Raw genomic sequence first — 21,990 nt, forward strand, 5'->3', positions numbered from 1 at the left:
CATCCAGGTCAGCCGTTAGCAAGGCACCTCAGACATCCAGGTCATCCGTGAGCAGGGCACCTCAGACATACAGGTCATCCGTTAGCAAGGCACCTCAGATATAGAGGTCATATGTTGGTGGGGCACCTCAGACATACAGGTCATTTGTTAGCGGGCACCTCAGACATACAGGTCATCCTTTAGCAGGGCACCTCAGATAAAGAGGTCATATGTTAGCGGGGCACCTCAGACATACAGGTCATCTGTTACTATGCCAACAAAGACATCCAGGTCATCTATAAGCGGGGCACCTTAGACGTACAGGTCATCTGTTACTATGCCACCAAAGACATCCAGGTCATCTGTGTGCATGGGGCACGGGTGGCCCAGTCGTCTAAGGCGCCGCAATTCGCAGTGCAGAGTTGCGCCTCTTGGGCACGCCAGAAACCTATGATTGTGGGTTCGAATCCCAGTTCGCCCCGATTATGTTTCTAGGTTTGTCAGCACCATACACGTGCTCGTCGGTTTCACCGAAGTGGTAAACGTCTGAGACCTGCATCAGACGGTAGAAATACACGTCGTATATCTAGAGATATTGGCCAACAAACAACAAACGTGTCCTATAGACGCACCGGTTAACACACAGGTCCTATAGAGGTATCGGGTTACACACAGGTCCTACAGAGGTATCGGGTTACACACAGGTCCTATAAAGGTATCGGGTTACACAAGGTCCTACAGAGGTTTCGGGTTACACACAGGTCCTATAAAGGCATCGGGTTATACAAGGTCCTAAAGAGGTATCGGTTTACACACAGGTCCTAAAGAGGTATCGGGTTACACACAGGTCCTGTATCTAGAGGTATCGGTTTACACACAGGTCCTAAAGAGGTATCGGGTTACACACATGTCCTGTATCTAGAGGTATCGGGTTACACACAGGTCCTATAAAGGTATCGGGTTACACACAGGTCCTAAAGAGGTATCGGGTTACACACAGGTCCTATAAAGGTATCGGGTAACACAAGGTCCTACAGAGGTTTCGGGTTACACACAGGTCCTATAAAGGCATCGGGTTATACAAGGTCCTAAAGAGGTATCGGTTTACACACAGGTCCTAAAGAGGTATCGGGTTACACACAGGTCCTGTATCTAGAGGTATTGGTTTACACACAGGTCCTAAAGAGGTATCGGGTTACACACATGTCCTGTATCTAGAGGTATCGGGTTACACACAGGTCCTATAAAGGTATCGGGTTACACACAGGTCCTAAAGAGGTATCGGGTTACACACAGGTCCTGTATCTAGAGGTATCGGGTTAAACACAGGTCCTATAAAGTTATCGGGTAACACAAGGTCCTATAAAGTATCGGGTTACACACAGGTCCTAAAGAGGTATCGGGTTACACACAGGCCCTGTATCTAGAGGTATCGGTTTACACACAGGTCCTAAAGAGGTATCGGGTTCCACACAGGTCCTGTATCTAGAGGTATCGGGTTACACACAGGTCCTATAAAGGTATCGGGTAACACAAGGTCCTATAAAGGTATCGGGTTACACACAGGCCCTGTATCTAGAGGTATCGGTTTACACACAGGTCCTAAAGAGGTATCGGGTTACACACAGGTCCTATATCTAGAGGTATCGGTTTACACACAGGTCCTATAAAGGTATCGGGTAACACAAGGTCCTATAAAGTATCAGGTTACACACAGGTCCTAAAGAGGTATCGGGTTACACACAGGTCCTGTATCTAGAGGTATCGGGTTACACACAGGTCCTATGAAGGTATCGGGTAACACAAGGTCCTATAAAGGTATCGGGTTTCACACAGGTCCTAAAGAGGTATCGGGTTACACACAGGTCCTGTATCTAGTGGTATCGGGTTACACACAGGTCCTATAAAGGTATCGGGTTACACAAGGTCCTATAAAGTATCGGGTTACACACAGGTCCTATAGAGGTATCGGGTTACACACAGGTCCTATAAAGGTATCGGGTTACACAAGGTCCTATAAAGGTATCGGGTTACACACAGGTCCTATAAAAGCATCAGGTTACACACAGGTCCTATAAAGGTATCGGGTAACACAAGGTCCTATAAAGTATCAGGTTACACACAGGTCCTAAAGAGGTATCGGGTTACACACAGGTCCTGTATCTAGAGGTATCGGGTTACACACAGGTCCTATGAAGGTATCGGGTAACACAAGGTCCTATAAAGGTATCGGGTTACACACAGGTCCTAAAGAGGTATCGGGTTACACACAGGTCCTGTATCTAGTGGTATCGGGTTACACACAGGTCCTATAAAGGTATCGGGTTACACAAGGTCCTATAAAGTATCGGGTTACACACAGGTCCTATAGAGGTATCGGGTTACACACAGGTCCTATAAAGGTATCGGGTTACACAAGGTCCTATAAAGGTATTGGGTTACACACAGGTCCTATAAAAGCATCAGGTTACACACAGGTCCTATAAAGGTATTGGGTTACACACAGGTCCTATAAAGGTATCGGTCTACACACAGGTCCTATAGAGGTACCGTTACACATACAGATCGTACATGTGTCAGTCACTAGAACACAGAAACATATTTTGTGTCCGATGTCTTTTTCAATTACAGTCAATAGAACATTTGCAAAATCACTATAATTATATACATGTAAAATATTCAATCAGAATCTATTTCTTCTGTTACAAAATCCACATGCTGTTTCAGAACGAGGCTCCTGATATCAGTAATCTCCCGGACTCGGGTAGTCTATCGGAAGACACGACTGGGGAGTCGCTCATCTTGGAACTCACCACAACTGACCCGGAAACAGACGCCGTCACGTGTCGCTCAGGCACTATCAGCCTGCCCGGGGCTCCTTTCACAGTGAAGCTCGTCTCTGGCAGTAAGTAGAAGCAGCACACAGGGTGGAAATATTTCTCTCTTTTGTGCTGTGTGAAATTACTATACACCCCAACAATTCGACAACAGACCGAATATGATGAGGAAATACATGTACATCATAGACATGGTGGTGAGGTCAAATAATGTGGTTTTGTTTTACGAGTTTACACATCATTTCTTGTTTATGACATTAACTGTTTGGAGAAATTCATGAATGCCAAGCGCGATACTAGAATTATTCCATATATCTTGTGGCATTTTAATCTTGATAAAGAAATCTAACGGCCAGAACTACGAAGCCAACTCTTGTACGTCATGTCTGTCAAGTATTGACAAATGGCTGAAATCAAGAGATTACAAAAACCCATGGGTACAGGACCTTGAGTCTTCGCAATGTCGCCAAGTTCTCTCAAACAAGCAGACTAGGACCTTTACTTAAGAGTCGAAAGTCTGTCTAATGACGAAACCAACATGAAGTTTGAAGCACTTTGGTATCCGAAGTCGGAAGCCTCATCACTTCATGACTTGGGAAAATCGACTCTTATAGAAGAGTTGGTTACAATGAAACTTTCAGATAAAGACACGCGATGGCAATGCCATGAGAAATGTCCGTGACCTTGCTCCCTGTGCATATATATATCTCCTGGGCTACAACCACTGGTCCGAGTAGGTTATGATATATCTCCTTGGCTACAACCACTGGTCCGAGTAGGTTATGATATATCTCCTTGGCTACAACCACTGGTCCGAGTAGGTTATGATATATCTCCTTGGCTACAACCACTGGTCCGAGTAGGTTATGATATATCTCCTTGGCTACAACCACTGGTCCGAGTATGTAATGATATATCTCCCAGGTTACAACCACTGGTCCGAGTATGTTATGATATATCTCCTTGGCTACAACCACTGGTCCGAGTAGGTTATGATATATCTCCTTGGCTACAACCACTGGTCCGAGTAGGTTATGATATATCTCCTTGGCTACAACCACTGGTCCGAGTATGTAATGATATATCTCCCAGGTTACAACCACTGGTCCGAGTATGTTATGATATATCTCCTTGGCTACAACCACTGGTCCGAGTAGGTTATGATATATCTCCTTGGCTACAACCACTGGTCCGAGTAGGTTATGATATATCTCCTTGGCTACAACCACTGGTCCGAGTATGTAATGATATATCTCCCAGGTTACAACCACTGGTCCGAGTATGTTATGATATATCTCCTTGGCTACAACCACTGGTCCGAGTAGGTTATGATATATCTCCTTGGCTACAACCACTGGTCCGAGTAGGTTATGATATATCTCCTTGGCTACAACCACTGGTCCGAGTACGTTATGATATATCTCCTTGGCTACAACCACTGGTCCGAGTAGGTTATGATATATCTCCTTGGTTACAGCTATTGGTCTGAGTATGTAATGATATATCTCCTTGGCTACAACCACTGGTCCGAGTATGTTATGATATATCTCCTTGGTTACAGCTATTGGTCTGAGTATGTAATGATATATCTCCTTGGCTACAACCACTGGTCCGAGTAGGTTATGATATATCTCCTTGGCTACAACCACTGGTCCGAGTAGGTTATGATATATCTCCTTGGTTACAGCTATTGGTCTGAGTATGTAATGATATATCTCCTTGGCTACAACCACTGGTCCGAGTATGTTATGATATATCTCCTTGGTTACAGCTATTGGTCTGAGTATGTAATGATATATCTCCTTGGCTACAACCACTGGTCCGAGTAGGTTATGATATATCTCCTTGGCTACAACCACTGGTCCGAGTAGGTTATGATATATCTCCTTGGCTACAACCACTGGTCCGAGTAGGTTATGATATATCTCCTTGGCTACAACCACTGGTCCGAGTAGGTTATGATATATCTCCTTGGTTACAGCTATTGGTCTGAGTATGTAATGATATATCTCCTTGGCTACAACCACTGGTCCGAGTATGTTATGATATATCTCCTTGGTTACAGCTATTGGTCTGAGTATGTAATGATATATCTCCTTGGCTACAACCACTGGTCCGAGTATGTTATGATATATCTCCTTGGCTACAACCACTGGTCCGAGTAGGTTATGATATATCTCCTTGGTTACAGCTATTGGTCTGAGTATGTAATGATATATCTCCTTGGCTACAACCACTGGTCCGAGTATGTTATGATATATCTCCTTGGTTACAGCTATTGGTCTGAGTATGTAATGATATATCTCCTTGGCTACAACCACTGGTCCGAGTATGTTTTGATATATCTCCCTGGTTACAGCTATTGGTCCCAGTGTGTAATGTTATATCTCTTTGGCTACAACCATTGGTCCGAGTATGTTATGATATATCTCCTTGGTTACAGCCATTGGTCCCAGTGTGTAATGATATATTTCCCTGGCTACAACCACTGGTCCGAGTATGTTATGATATATCTCCTTGGCTACAACCACTGGTCCGAGTATGTACTTATATATCACCCTGCTTACAACAATTGGTCCCAGTATGTACTTATATATCACCCTGCTTACAACAATTGGTCCCAGTATGTACTTATATATCACCCTGCTTACAACAATTGGTCCCAGTATGTACTTATATATCACCCTGCTTACAACAATTGGTCCCAGTATGTAATGATGTATCTCCCTGCTTACAACAATTGGTCCCAGTATGTACTTATATATCACCCTGCTTACAACAATTGGTCCCAGTATGTAATGATGTATCTCCCTGCTTACAACAATTGGTCCCAGTATGTACTTATATATCACCCTGCTTAAAACAATTGGTCCCAGTATGTACTTATATATCACCCTGGTTACAACAATTGGTCCCAGTATGTACTTATGTATCACCCTGCTTAAAACAATTGGTCCCAGTATGTAATGATGTATCTCCCTGGTTACAACAATTGGTCCCAGTATGTAATGATGTATCTCCCTGCTTACAACAATTGGTCCCAGTATGTAATGATGTATCTCCCTGCTTACAACAATTGGTCCAAGTATGTAATGATGTATCTCCCTGGTTACAGCAACAGGTCCCTCTGCTCAACGTATGCGTGTATTTTTGTACAGAATTTGGTATTTACTACACTGGAAATGCGCCGCTTAGTTCACTTCCGGTAAAAAACATTCAGATCGGGGTTATTTGCGAAGATGGAAAAGGTGGCTCCATTGAAAAGAACTATGACCTTCAACTCAATCCCAACGAAAGACCACAAGCATCATGCTCACCGACTGGTAAGTAGGAAACAAACAGATTGAAGGAGATGGGGTGTGGTGTGGTGTTTATATGTAGAGACAGATTGAGGGAGGTGTGGTGTGATGTGGTGGTTATATGGAGAGACAGGTTGAGGGAGGTGTAGTGTGGTTTGGATAGGTGTTTATATAAGGAGACAGATTGTGGGAGGTGAGGTGTGGTTTGGTGTGATGGTTATATGGAGAGACAGGTTGAGGGAGGTGTAGTGTGGTTTGGATAGGTGTTTATATAAGGAGACAGATTGTGGGAGGTGAGGTGTGGTTTGGTGTGATGGTTATATGGAGAGACAGATTGAAGGAGGTGAGGTCTGGTTTAGTGTGGTGTTTATATGGAGAGACAGATTGAGGGAGGTGTGATATGATGGTTATATGGAGAGACAGATTGAGGGAGGTGTGGTGTGGTGGTTATACGGAGAGACAGATTGAGGGAGGTGAGGTGAGGTGTGGTGGTTATATGGAGAGACAGATTGAGGGAGGTGTGGTGTGTTGTGGTGTTTATATAAGGAGACGGATTAAGTGAGGTGAGGTGTGGTGTGGTGTGGTGTTTATATGGAGAGACAGATTGAGGGAGGTGTGGTGTGGTGGTTATACGGAGAGACAGATTGAGGGAGGTGTGATGTGATGGTTATATGGAGAGACAGATTGAGGGAGGTGTGGTGTGGTGTTTATACGGAGAGACAGATTGAGGGAGGTGTGATGTGGTGTGGTGGTTATATGGAGAGACAGATTTAGGGAGGTGTGATGTGATGGTTATATGGAGAGACAGATTGAGGGAGGTGTGGTGTGGTGTTTATACGGAGAGACAGATTGAGGGAGGTGTGATGTGGTGTGGTGGTTATATGGAGAGACAGATTGAGGGAGGTGTGGTGTGGTGGTTATATGGAGAGACAGATTGAGGGAGGTGTGGTGTGGTGGTTATACGGAGAGACAGATCGAGGGAGGTGTGGTGTGGTGGTTATATGGAGAGACAGATTGAGGGAGGTGTGGTGTGGTGGTTACACGGAGAGACAGATTGAGAGAGGTGTGTTGTGGTGGTTATACGGAGAGACAGATTGAGAGATGTGTGGTGTGTTGTGGTGGTTATAAGGAGAGACAGATTGAGGGAGGTGTGGTGTGGTGGTTATATGGAGAGACAGATTGAGAGAGGTGTGGTGTGGTGGTTATATGGAGAGACAGATCGAGGGAGGTGTGGTGTGGTGGTTATACGGAGAGACAGATTGAGAGATGTGTGGTGTGTTGTGGTGGTTATATGGAGAGACAGATTGAGGGAGGTGTGGCGTGGTGGTTATACGGAGAGACAGATCGAGGGGGGTGTGATGTGATGGTTATATGGAGAGACAGATTGATGGAAGTGAGGTGAGATGTGGTGTTTATATCGAGAGACAGATTTAGGGAGCTGTGGTCTGATGGTTATATGAAGAGACAGATTGAATGAGGTGAGGTGAGATGTGGTGGTTATATGAAGAGACAGATTGAGGGAGGTGAGGTGTGGTTGGGAGTGGTGTTTATATACATAGACAGATTGCGGGAGGTGTGATATGATGGTTATATGGAGAGACAGATTGAGGGAGGTGTGGTGTGATGGTTATAGGGAGAGACAGATTGGGGGAGGTGAGGTGAGGTGTGGTGGTTATATGGAGAGACAGATTGAGGGAGGTGAGGTGTGGTTTGGAGTGGTGTTTATATGGAGAGACAGATTGAGGGAGGTGGGATGTGATGGTTATGTGGAGAGACAGATTGAGGGAGGTGTGATGTGATGGTTATATGGAGATACAGATTGAAACATCTGTGGTGTGGTGTGGTGGTTATATGGAGAGACAGATTGAGAGATGTGAGGTGTGGTGTGATGTGGTGGTTATATGGAGAGACATATTGAGAGATGTGAGGTGTGGTGTGGTGGTTATATGGAGAGACAGATTGAGAGATGTGAGGTGTGGAGTGACGTGATGGTTATATGAAGAGACAGATTGAGGGAGGTGTGGTGTGGTGGTTATATGGAGAGACAGATTGAGGGAGGTGAGGTGTGATGTGGTGGTTATATGGAGAGACAGATTGAGGGAGGTGAGGTGAGGTGTGGTGGTTATATGGAGAGACAGATTGAGGGAGGTGTAGTGTGATGTGGTGGTTATATGGAGAGACAGATTGAGGGAGGTGAGGTGTGATGTGGTGGTTATATGGAGAGACAGATTGAGGGAGGTGAGGTGAGGTGTGGTGGTTATATGGAGAGACAGATTGAGGGATGTGTAGTGTGATGGTTATGTGGAGAGATAGATTGAGGGAGGTGTGGTGTGATGGTTATATGGAGAGACAGATTGATGGAGGTGAGGTGAGATGTGGTTGTTATATGGAGAGACAGATTTAGGGAGCTGTGGTCTGATGGTTATATGGAGAGATAGATTGAGGGAGGTGTGGTGTGATGGTTATATGGAGAGACAGATTGATGGAGGTGAGGTGAGATGTGATGGTTATATGGAGAGACAGATTTAGGGAGGTGTGGTGTGATGGTTATATGGAGAGACAGATTGAAGGAGGTGAGGTGAGATGTGGTGGTTATATGAAGAGACAGATTTAGGGAGGTGAGGTCAGGTGTGGTGTCTGGGTTATTTGGAGAGACAGATTCAGGGCGGTGTGGTGTGGTGTGGTGTGGTGTTGTGTGGTGTGGTGTTGTGTGGTGTGGTGTTGTGTGGTGTGGTGTTGTGTGGTGTGGGGTGGTGTGGGGTGGTGTGGGGTGGTGTGGGGTGGTGTGGTGTTTATATGGAGAGACAGATTGAGGGAGGTGTGGTGTGGTTTGGTGTTTATATGGAGAGACAGATTGAGGGAGGTGAGGTGAGGTGTGGTGGTTATATGGAGAGACAGATTGAAGGAGGTGTGATGTAATGGTTATATGGAGAGACAGATTGAGGGAGGTGAGGTCTGGTTTGGTGTAGTGTTTATATGGAGAGACAGATTGAGGCAGGTGAGGTCTGGTTTGGTGTGATGGTTATGTGGAGAGACAGATTGAGGGAGGTGAGGTCTGGTTTGGTGTGGTGTTTATATGTAGAGAAAGATTGAGGGAGGTGTGGTGTGGTGGTTATACGGAGAGACAGATTGAGGGAGGTGAGGTGAGGTGTGGTGGTTATATGGAGAGACAGATTGAGGGAGGTGAGGTGAGGTGTGGTGGTTATACGGAGAGACAGATTGAGGAGGTGAGGTGAGGTGTGGTGGTTATACGGAGAGACAGATTGAGGAGGTGAGGTGAGGTGTGGTGGTTATATGGAGAGACAGATTGAGAGAGGTGTGGTGTGGTGGTTATAGGGAGAGACAGATTGAGGGAGATGAGGTGAGATGTGGTGGTTATAGGGAGAGATAGATTGAGGGAGGTGTGGTGTGGTGTGATGGTTATATGTAGAGACAGATTGTGGGAGGTGTGGTGAGGTGAGGTGGTTATATGGAAAGACAGATTGAGGGAGGTGTGGTGTGGTGTGGTGGTTATATGGAGAGACAGATTGAGGGAGGTGTGGTGTGGTGTGGTGGTTATAGGGAGAGACAGATTGAGGGAGGTGAGGTGAGATGTGGTGGTTATATGGAGGGACAGATTGAGGGAGGTGTGGTGAGGTGAGGTGGTTATATGGACAGACAGATTGAGGGAGGTGTGGTGTGATGTGATAGTTATATTGAGAGACACATTGAGGGAGGTGAGGTCTGGTTTGGTGTGGTGTTTATATGTAAAGAAAGATTGAGGGAGGTGTGGTGTGGTGGTTATAGGAAGAGACAGATCGAGGGAGGTGTGGTGTGGTGGTTATAGGGAGAGACAGGTTGAGGGAGGTGAGGTGAGATGTGGTGGTTGTATGGAGAGACAGATTGAGGAGGTGAGGTGAGGTGTGGTGGTTATATGGAGAGACAGATTGAGAGAGGTGTGGTGTGGTGTGGTGGTTATATGGAGAGACAGATTGAGGGAGGTGAGGTGTGGTTTGGAGTGGTGTTTACATACAGAGACAGATTGAGGGAGGTGTGATGTGATGGTTATATGGAGAGACAGATTGAGGGAGGTGTGGTGTTGTGGTTATATTGAGATACAGATTGAAAGATGTGTGGTGTGGTGTGGTGTGGTGTGGTGTGGTGTGGTGTGGGGTGGTGTGGGGTGGTGTGGGGTGGGGTGGGGTGGTGTGGGGTGGTGTGGTGTTTATATGGAAAGACAGATTGAGGGAGGTGTGGTGTGGTTTGGTGTTTATATGGAGAGACAGAATGAGGGAGGTGTGGTGTGGTGTGGTGGTTATATGGAGAGACAGATTGAGGGAGGTGAGGTGTGGTTTGGAGTGGTGTTTATATACAGAGACAGATTGAGGGAGGTGTGATGTGATGGTTATATGGAGAGACAGATTGAGGGAGGTGTGGTGTGGTGGTTATATTGAGATACAGATTGGAAGATGTGTGGTGTGGTGTGGTGGTTATACGGAGAGACAGATTGAGGGAGGTGGGATGTGATGGTTATATGGAGAGACAGATTGAGGGAGGTGTGATGTGATGGTTATATTGAGATACAGATTGAAAGATGTGTGGTGTGGTGTGGTGGTTATATGGAGAGACAGATTGAGGGAGGTGAGGTGAGGTGTGGTGGTTATATGGAGAGACAGATTGAGGGAGGGGTGGTGAGGTGAGGTGGTTATATGTACAGACAGATTGAGGGAGGTGTGGTGTGATGTGATAGTTATATGGAGAGACAGATTGAGGGAGGTGTGGAGTGGTGTGGTGGTTATATGGAGAGACAGATTGAGAGAGGTGTGGTGTGGTGGTTATAGGGTGAGACAGATCGAGGGAGGTGTGGTGTGGTGGTTATATGGAGAGACAGGTTGAGGGAGGTGAGGTGAGATGTGGTGGTTATTAGGAGAGACAAATTGAGGAGGTGATGTGAGGTGTGATGGTTATATGGAGAGACAGATTGAGAGAGGTGTGGTGTGGTGGTTATATGGAGAGACAGATTGAGGGAGGTGAGGTGTGGTTTGGAGTGGTGTTTATATACAGAGACAGATTGAGGGAGGTGTGATGTGATGGTTATATGGAGAGACAGATTGAGGGAGGTGTGGTGTGGTGGTTATATTGAGATACAGATTGAAAGATGTGTGGTGTGGTGTGGTGTGGTGGTTATATGGAGAGACAGGTTGAGGGAGGTGAGGTGTGGAGTGATGTGATGGTTATATGAAGAGACAGATTGAGGGAGGTGTGGTTAGTGTGTTGTGTCGGTTATATGAATAGACAGATTGATTGAGGTGTGGTGTGATGGTTATATGGAGAGACAGATTGAGGGAGGTGAGGTGAGATGTGGTGGTTATATGAAGAGACAGATTCAGGGAGCTGTGGTGTGGTGTGGTGTGGTGTGGGTGTGGTGTGGTTTGGTGTGGTGTGGTGTGGTGTGGTGTGGTGTGGTGTGGTGTGGTGTGGTGTGGTGTGGTGTGGTGTGGTGTGGTGTGGTGTGGTGTGGTGTGGTGTGGTGTGTTGTGGTGTGGTGTGGTGTGGTGTGGTGTGCTGGTTATATGGAGAGACAGATTGAGGGAGGTGATGTGAGGTGTGGTGTTTATGTGGAGAGACAGATTGAGGGAGGTGAGGTGTGGTGTGGGGGTTATATGGAGAGACAGAGATTATGGACAGTGTGGCGGTAATATATAGAGACAATGGTCGTGGGTGTTGTGGCTTTATGGCACTTGTGTAATGTTTTCTTAAATATTCCGAAAAAAATATTTATGTTGTAGCGCAAAGACTGGAATGTGAAACAATACGTTCTTTTTGGTGTTTCAGCGACGACGCAAATTAGCGCCAAATCCATCAAAACGAACGACATCGTATACACCATTCCCGTAACGGACAAGGAGAACAATCCTATATCTGTTATATCCGTGTGTGATCCGGAATTGGGACTGTTCGTTTATGACTCTGGTAAGTGGATAAGCGTTGAGATGTCTGGAACGACAATGCCTCCTAATATCGATTGTGTCGGCTCATCATAATGCTATCATGTTTTACATTGTTGCAGCCACTGTGGCGTTGAAGGCGACGACATCATTTCATGGTGTGACCAAATCCAGCATCACCTGCACACTGCGCATCAGCGACGGCAAACACCCGCCAATGGATGATGTCACCTGCTTTGTCACTATCACCATCACAGGTAGATATACGCATTAGGATCACCCTTTGTCACTATCACCATCACAGGTAGATATACGCTTTAGGATCACCCTTTGTCACTATCACCATCACAGGTAGATATACGCTTTAGGATCACCCTTTGTCACTATCACCATCACAGGTAGATATACGCTTTAGGATCACCCTTTGTCACTATCACCATCACAGGTAGACATACGCATTAGGATCACCCTTTGTCACTATCACCATCACAGGTAGATATACGCATTAGGATCACCCTTTGTCACTATCACCATCACAGGTTGATATACGCATTAGGATCACCCTTTGTCACTATCACCATCACAGGTAGATATGCGCATTAGGATCACCCTTTGTCACTATCACCATCACAGGTAGATATACGCTTTAGGATCACCCTTTGTCACTATCACCATCACAGGTAGATATAAGCTTTAGGATCACCCTTTGTCACTATCACCATCACAGGTAGATATGCGCATTAGGATCACCCTTTGTCACTATCACCATCACAGGTAGATATACGCTTTAGGATCACCCTTTGTCACTATCACCATCACAGGTAGGGCGCATTAGGATCACCCTTTGTCACTATCACCATCACAGGTAGATATGCGCATTAGGATCACCCTTTGTCACTATCACCATCACAGGTAGATATGCGCATTAGGATCACCCTTTGTCACTATCACCATCACAGGTAGATATGCGCATTAGGTTCACCCTTTGTCACTATCACCATCACAGGTAGATATGCGCATTAGGATCACCCTTTGTCACTATCACCATCACAGGTAGATATGCGCATTAGGATCACCCTTTGTCACTATCACCATCACAGGTAGAAATGCGCATTAGGATCACCCTTTGTCACTATCACCATCACAGGTAGATATACGCTTTAGGATCACCCTTTGTCACTATCACCATCACAGGTAGATATGAGCTTTAGGATCACCCTTTGTCACTATCACCATCACAGGTAGATATGCGCATAAGGATCACCCTTTGTCACTATCACCATCACAGGTAGATATACGCTTTAGTATCACCCTTTGTCACTATCACCATCACAGGTAGGGCGCATTAGGATCACCCTTTGTCACTATCACCATCACAGGTAGATATATGCATTAGGATCACCCTTTGTCACTATCACCATCACAGGTAGATATGCGCATTAGGATCACCCTTTGTCACTATCACCATCACAGGTAGATATGCGCATTAGGTTCACCCTTTGTCACTATCACCATCACAGGTAGATATGCGCATTAGGATCACCCTTTGTCACTATCACCATCACAGGTAGATATGCGCATTAGGATCACCCTTTGTCACTATCACCATCACAGGTAGATATGCGCATTAGGATCACCCTTTGTCACTATCACCATCACAGGTAGATATATGCATTAGGATCACCCTTTGTCACTATCACCATCACAGGTAGATATGCGCATTAGGATCACCCTTTGTCACTTTCACCATCACAGGTAGATATACGCATTAGGATCACCCTTTGTCACTATCACCATCACAGGTAGATATAAGCTTTAGGATCACCCTTTGTCACTATCACCATCACAGGTAGATATGCGCATTAGGATCACCCTTTGTCACTAACACCATCACAGGTAGATATGCGCATTAGGATCACCCTTTGTCACTATCACCATCAGGGAGGCGTGATGTGATGGTTATATGGAGAGACAGATTGAGGGAGGTTTGATGTGATGGTTATATGGAGAGACAGATTGAGGGAGGTGTCTAGTGGTGGTTATATGGAGAGACAGATTGAAAGATGTGTGGTGTGGTGTGGTGGTTATATGGAGAGACAGATTGAGAGATGTGAGGTGTGGTGTGATGTGGTGGTTATATGGAGAGACAGATTGGGAGATGTGAGCTGTGGTGTGGTGGTTATATGGAGAGGCAGATTGAGAGATGTGAGGTGTGGAGTGACGTGATGGTTATATGAAGAGACAGATTGAGGGAGGTGTGGTGTGGTGGTTATATGGAGAGACAGATTGAGAGATGTGAGGTGTGGTGTGGTGGTTATATGGAGAGACAGATTGAGGGAGGTGTGGTGTGATGGTTATATGGAGAGACAGATTGAGGGAGGTGAGGTGAGATGTGGTGGTTATATGGAGAGACAGATTGAGGGAGGTGTGGTGTGATGGTTATATGAAGAGACAGATTGAAGGCGGTGAGGTGAGATGTGGTGGTTATATGAAGAGACAGATTTAGGGAGGTGAGGTCAGGTGTGGTGTCCGGGTTATATGGAGAGACAGATTCAGGGAGGTGTGGTGTGGTGTGGTGTGGTGTGGTGTGGTGTGGTGTGGTGTGGTGTGGTGTGGTGTGGTGTGGTGGGGTGTGGTGGGGTGTGGTGTGGGGTGGTGTGGTGTGGGGTGGTGTGGTGTGGTGTGGTGTGATCACCCTTTGTCACTATCACCATCACAGGTAGATATACGCTTTAGGATCACCCTTTGTCACTATCACCATCACAGGTAGATATACGCTTTAGGATCACCCTTTGTCACTATCACCATCACAGGTAGATATAAGCTTAAGGATCACCCTTTGTCACTATCACCATCACAGGTAGATATACGCTTCAGGATCACCCTTTGTCACTATCACCATCACAGGTAGGGCGTATTAGGATCACCCTTTGTCACTATCACCATCACAGGTAGATATACGCTTTAGGATCACCCTTTGTCACCATCACCATCACAGGTAGATATACGCTTTAGGATCACCCTTTGTCACTATCACCATCACAGGTAGGGCGTATTAGGATCACCCTTTGTCACTATCACCATCACAGGTAGATAGACGCATTAGGATCACCCTTTGTCACTATCACCATCACAGGTAGATATACGCTTTAGGATCACCCTTTGTCACTATCACCATCACAGGTAGATATGCGCATTAGGATCACCCTTTGTCACTATCACCATCACAGGTAGACATGCGCATTAGGATCACCCTTTGTCACTATCACCATCACAGGTAGATATGCGCATTAGGATCACCCTTTGTCACTATCACCATCACAGGTAGATATGCGCATTAGGATCACCCTTTGTCACTATCACCATCACAGGTAGACATGCGCATTAGGATCATCCTTTGTCACTATCACCATCACAGGTAGATATGCGCATTAGGACACCCTTTGTCACTATCACCATCACAGGTAGATATGCGCATTAGGTTCACCCTTTGTCACTATCACCATCACAGGTAGATATGCGCATTAGGATCACCCTTTGTCACTATCACCATCACAGGTAGACATGCGCATTAGGATCACCCTTTGTCACTATCACCATCACAGGTAGATATGCGCATTAGGATCACCCTTTGTCACTATCACCATCACAGGTAGATATGCGCATTAGGATCACCCTTTGTCACTATCACCATCACAGGTAGATATGCGCATTAGGATCACCCTTTGTCACTATCACCATCACAGGTACATTGTAGATATGCGCATTAGGATCACCCTTTGTCACTATCACCATCACAGTTAGATATACGCATTAGGATCACCCTTTGTCACTATCACCATCACAGGTAGATATGCGCATTAGGATCACCCTTTGTCACTATCACCATCACAGGTAGACATGCGCATTAGGATCACCCTTTGTCACTATCACCATCACAGGTAGATATGCGCATTAGGATCACCCTTTGTCACTATCACCATCACAGGTAGATATGCGCATTAGTATCACCCTTTGTCACTATCACCATCACAGGTAGATATGCGCATTAGGATCACCCTTTGTCACTATCACCATCACAGGTACATTGTAGATATGCGCATTAGGATCACCCTTTGTCACTATCACCATCACAGGTAGATATACGCATTAGGATCACCCTTTGTCACTATCACCATCACAGGTAGATATGCGCATTAGTATCACCCTTTGTCACTATCACCATCACAGGTAGATATGCGCATTAGGATCACCCTTTGTCACTATCACCATCACAGGTACATTGTAGATATGCGCATTAGGATCACCCTTTGTCACTATCACCATCACAGTTAGATATACGCATTAGGATCACCCTTTGCCACTATCACCATCACAGGTAGATATACGCATAGGATCACCGCTGGTATACGATGAGGATAACCTGTATATATACTGTGTCAGGATCACTGGCAGTATCACTGGCAGATATACGCGTGAAGATCACTGGTATACGCATCAGGACTACTGAATAGGTATGCGCAATGAGATCGTTTGTAGTTCAAAGGGCTTATGTACACAGTTAATAACCTTTTAGATTTGACCTTTATGTTGAAAATGAAACCATATCGTAACACAGCCAACACAACCATGTTGGGTGAAAGCAGAGTTAAGGCGTGAGAGGGAATGAGGAGAATGTTGCTCCACAACTATATCAGTGTGTGTGTGAATGAGGAGAATGTAGCTGTACAACTATATCAGTGTGAGTGTGAATGAGGAGAATGTTGCTCCACAACTATATCAGTGTGTGTGTGTGAATGAGGAGAATGTAGCTGTACAACTATATCAGTGTGTGTATGAATGAGGAGAATGTAACTCCACAACTATATCGGTGTGAGAGTGAATGAGGAGAATGTAACTCCACAACTATATCGGTGTGAGAGTGAATGAGGAGAATGTTACTCTACAACTATTTCGGTGTGAGAGTGAATGAGGAGAATGTAACTCTACAACTATTTCGGTGTGAGAGTGAATGAGGAGAATGTAACTCTACAACTATTTCGGTGTGAGAGTGAATGAGGAGAATGTAGCTCTACAACTATATCGGTGTGAGAGTGAATGAGGAGAATGTAGCTCCACAACTATATCAATGTGAGAGTGAATGAGGAGAATGTAACTCTACAACTATATCGGTGTGAGAGTGAATGAGGAGAATGTAGCTCCACAACTATATCGGTGTGAGAGTGAATGAGGTGAATGTATCTCCACAACTATATCGGTGTGAGAGTGAATGAGGAGAATGTAGCTGTACAACTATATCAATGTGAGAGTGAATGAGGAGAATGTACCTCTACAACTATATCGGTGTGAGAGTGAATGAGGAGAATGTAGCTCCACAACTATATCGGTGTGAGAATGAATGAGGAGAATGTTGCTCCACAACTATATCAGTGTGAGAGTGAACGATTAGAATGTAGCTCCACAACTATATCGGTGTGAGAGTGAATGAGGAGAATGTAGCTCCCCAACTCTATCGGTGTGAGAGTGAATGAGGAGAATGTAGCTGTACAACTATATTGGTGTGAGAGTGAATGAGGAAAATGTAGCTTCACAACTATATCGGTGTGAGAGTGAATGAGGAGACTGTAGCTCCACAACTATATCGGTGTGAGAGTGAATGAGGAGAATGTAACTCTACAACTATATCGGTGTGAGAGTGAATGAGGAGAATGAAGCTCCACAACTATACCGGTGTGACAGTGAATGAGGAGAATGTAACTCTACAACTATATCGGTGTGAGAGTGAATGAGGAGATTGTAGCTCCACAACTATATCGGTGTGAGAGTGAATGAGGAGAATGTAACTCTACAACTATATCGGCGTGAGAGTGAATGAGGAGAATGTAGCTCCACAACTATATCAGTGTGAGAGTGAATGAGGAGAATGTAGCTCCACAACTATATCGGTGTGAGAGTGAATGAGGAGAATGTAACTCTACAACTATAGCGGTGTGAGAGTGAATGAGGAGAATGTAACTCTACAACTATATCGGTGTGAGAGTGAATGAGGAGAATATAGCTGTACAACTATATCGGTGTGAGAGTGAATGAGGAGAATGTTACTCTACAACTATTTCGGTGTGAGAGTGAATGAGGAGAATGTAACTCTACAACTATATCGGTGTGAGAGTGAATGAGGAGAATGTAACTCTACAACTATTTCGGTGTGAGAGTGAATGAGGAGAATGTAACTCTACAACTATATCGGTGTGAGAGTGAATGAGGAGAATGTAACTCTACAACTATTTCGGTGTGAGAGTGAATGAGGAGAATGTAACTCTACAACTATATCGGTGTGAGAGTGAATGAGGAGAATGTTACTCTACAACTATATCGGCGTGAGAGTGAATGAGGAGAATGTAGCTCCACAACTATACTGAGTCAAATTAAAAATGTCACATTTTTTAAAGTAATCCCAAAGATGATATACAACGGACAAATGGAATTTTAATCATTAATGTCCAAAGAAGGATTTTAATTAACGGTGGTAACAATACTTTGTTCCAAGCACCTACGGTATTCGGTAATAACATCAACAGTTTAGATCCCAAGTCCCAAGCACGCGAATCTGATGGCACACAAGTAAAGTAGCGTGTATGGCCACCATGTGCGTTGAAAACTGCCACACAACACCTCCGCATGGACCTTGTAATGCTTGTGAACACATGATTGGGAAGACGATGCCATTGTTGCTGCAAAATGGTGCCAAGATCTTGTAAATTCTGTGGTTGGTTCTGGAGAGTGCGCAGACTTCTGCCAAGAGCATCCAAGACTTGTTCGATGGGATTGAGGTCGGGAGACCTTGACGGCCAGTCCATGACGTTGACTCCCGCATTCTGAAGGAAATTCCTTGTCAGAATTGCTGTGTGGGGTCTGGCATTGTCGTGTTGGAAGATCAAACCGGGTCCATGTGCTGCCATAAAAGGCAGAAGTTCTGGTGCCAGTACCTGGTCGCTGTAAGCAGCAGCGTTGAGGTTGCCACGGATGACAAGAAGCCTGGAACGTGCATTGCCACAGAAAGCACCCCACACCATGACACTTCCACCTCGAAATCTGTCAACTTCCTGTACACAACACTGGGCGAAACGTTCATGACGGCGCCTCCACACCCTTGCCCTACCATCAGCAAATCGAAGATTAAATCGGGATTCATCACTGAAGACAACTTGATTCCAATTCCTCTGAGTCCATCGTAAGTGTTGCTGTGCCCACAATTGACGTTGCCGTCTGTGTAATTGAGTCAGAATCGGCCCGCAATATGTCCGTCTTGCTTGAAGGTGAACAGTTCTCAGACGGTTTCGAACAGTTTGCGCACTCAGTCTACACCTAAACAGTTCATTTCTGGTTGATGTAGTCGTCAAAAATCGGTTACGGAGGTGACGTAAGAAAATCTGACGTGGTCGACCTGGCCCAGGGCGATCAGCGGTGGTACCCCTTTGCTGTAGACGCGTCTGTAAATCATAAATAGTCCGTCGACTACAACCCATCGTCCTTGCGACTTCAGCTACGGACGTTCCCGTCCGCAACATGCCGATGGCACGTTCATGTTGCGCATTTGAAAGGCGTGGCATGATAAATGGCTGTAAAGACTTTTGTTTTCTTGTTTTTTTCTTTTTTTGTTACTGACTGCTAAAAAGTATGGCTGAAAACACGTGCGGTATTATGGCCAAGTGACCAGTTGCACGTGAAAAAACACGTTTGCCACAATAGTGCTGTGCACATGATTTTGATCGATTCACCTGCACAAAAACGGGTGTTATCTGAAGACAATACGTGGCCATTACTGTTTAAATACACAATAAGGGCCCACAATGATAACTGGTCAAAATGTTAAAATGTTAGGATTGCGAAGTTTTTTATTTGGTTCAGTATATATCGGTGTGAGAGTGACTGAGGAGCATGTAGATGTACAACTACATCGGTGTGTGTGTTTGAGTGTTTGTGTGTGAATGAGGAGAATGTAGCTCTACAACTATATCGGTGTGTGTATATGTGTGTGTGAATGAGGAGAATGTAGCTCTACAACTATATCGGTGTGTGTATATGTGTGTGTGAATGAGGAGAATGTAGCTCTACAACTATATCGGTGTGTGTATATGTGTTTGAATGAGGAGAATGTAGCTCTACAACTATATTGGTGTGTGTATATGTGTGTGTGAATGAGGAGAATGTAGCTTTACAACTTTATCGGTGTGTGCATATGTGTGTGTGAATGAGGAGAATGTAGCTCTACAACTATTTCGGTATGTGAGTGAATGTGGACAATGGGATCACTGGTAAACGTCTGAGACCAGCATCACTTCGTCTTTCCTCCCACATTAAGCTGACACGCCGTGATATAGCTGGAATACTGTTAAAAACGGCGGTAAACCCAACTCACTCACTCACTCACTCACTCACTCACTCACATTGTTTCTGTTGAGCCGGTTACGCCCTGATGTCTAATCATGGATGCATGGTAGCAATGTTAGGTGAAAGAAAGATATGTTTTTCTTGAACAAATCCTTGGCTTTACATCTCCGCGCTTCTTGATGTATCCACAGACCTGAACCAAGCCCCGACAATAGACAACGACAAGCAGGTGGTGAGGCACAGCGAGCTGACCAAGCCAGGCCTCGAACTCTTTAAGTTCGACATCACCGACGACGACAAGGTCGAAATTTCCTACGAAGTAAACCCTGTCGCATACGCTTCATATTTCACAGTCAACTCTACTTGTGAGTACATGTTTATGAACGTTCGATCATCTACACTGGATTTTTAGCAGTGAAATATCTACATGATTATTTCAAAGAGATTTTCGTTTATTCTAAGCGAGGTGTAAACACTTTAAGAACTTTATTCCCTACACTATACATATCTTTACATGATGGTATGTTGTGTATGCTATAAAGACATTCACAAGATTATTTGTCCTTTACACTGTAAAGACATTCACGGGATTATTTGTACTTTAAATTATCAAGACATTCACGGGATTGTTTCGACATTACATGATTAGACATTCACAAGATTATTTGTACTTAACACTTTCAAGACATTCACCGGATCATTCTTCTTAACACCATCAAGACATTCACGGGGTTATTTCTACTTTATGAAGTAAAGACATTCACGGGATTGTTTCTACCTTACACTGTAAAGACATTCACAGAATTATTTGTACTTTACACTATAAAGACATTCACGGGATTATTTGTACTTTACACTACATGTATAAAGACATTCACGGGATTATTTCTACCTTACATTGTGAAAACATTTACGGGATTATTTGCACTTTACACTATCAAGAAATTCACAAGATTATTGCTACCTTATATTGTACGGACATTTACGGGGTTATTTGTACTTTACATTATCAAGACATTCACAGGATTGTCTGTTTGTTACACTATCAAGAAATTCAGGGGATTATTTGTACTTTACACTATCAAGACATTCACGGGATTATTTCCACTTTTAATAAAATCAATACATTCACGGGATTTTTTGTACTTTACACAGTAAAGACGTTCACAGGATTATTTGTACTTTACACAGTAAAGACATTCACAGGATTATTTGTACTTCACACAGTAAAGACATTCACAGGATTATTTGTACTTTACACAGTAAAGACGTTCACAGGATTATTTGTACTTTACACAGTAAAGACGTTCACAGGATTATTTGTACTTTACACTGTAAAGACAATCACAGGATTATTTGTGCTTTACACAGTAAAGACGTTCAGGGGATTATTTGTACTTTACACAGTAAAGACATTCACAGGATTATTTGTACTTTACACAGTAAAGACATTCACAGGATTATTTGTACTTTACACAGTAAGGACATTCACAGGATTATTTGTACTTTACACAGTAAAGCCATTCACAGGATTATTTGTACTTTACACAGTAAAGA

At 44.5% G+C, this 21,990-nt stretch overlaps 1 protein-coding gene across 2 annotated transcripts in view; it reads left to right on the forward strand.

Moving 5' to 3' along the window:
- Positions 1-21,990, forward strand: part of LOC124126548 (cadherin-23-like) — a 128,206-nt gene that overhangs the window by 30,923 nt on the left and 75,293 nt on the right. For both annotated transcript variants that reach the window (XR_007219932.1, XM_048392242.1), the window contains exons 10-14: positions 2,707-2,884; positions 5,975-6,139; positions 11,930-12,067; positions 12,165-12,299; positions 20,625-20,798. Coding sequence is in view for 1 of the 2 variants with exons in the window: in XM_048392242.1 (XP_048248199.1) it covers positions 2,707-2,884; positions 5,975-6,139; positions 11,930-12,067; positions 12,165-12,299; positions 20,625-20,798 (790 nt within the window). In the remaining variant the exon portion in view is untranslated. The remainder of the gene's footprint in view (positions 1-2,706; positions 2,885-5,974; positions 6,140-11,929; positions 12,068-12,164; positions 12,300-20,624; positions 20,799-21,990) is intronic.

Source organism: Haliotis rufescens, unplaced genomic scaffold (genome assembly GCF_023055435.1).
Source record: "Haliotis rufescens isolate VD_foot unplaced genomic scaffold, xgHalRufe1.0.p SCAF_1, whole genome shotgun sequence".
In the NCBI taxonomy this organism is placed as follows: Eukaryota; Metazoa; Mollusca; class Gastropoda; order Lepetellida; family Haliotidae; genus Haliotis; species Haliotis rufescens.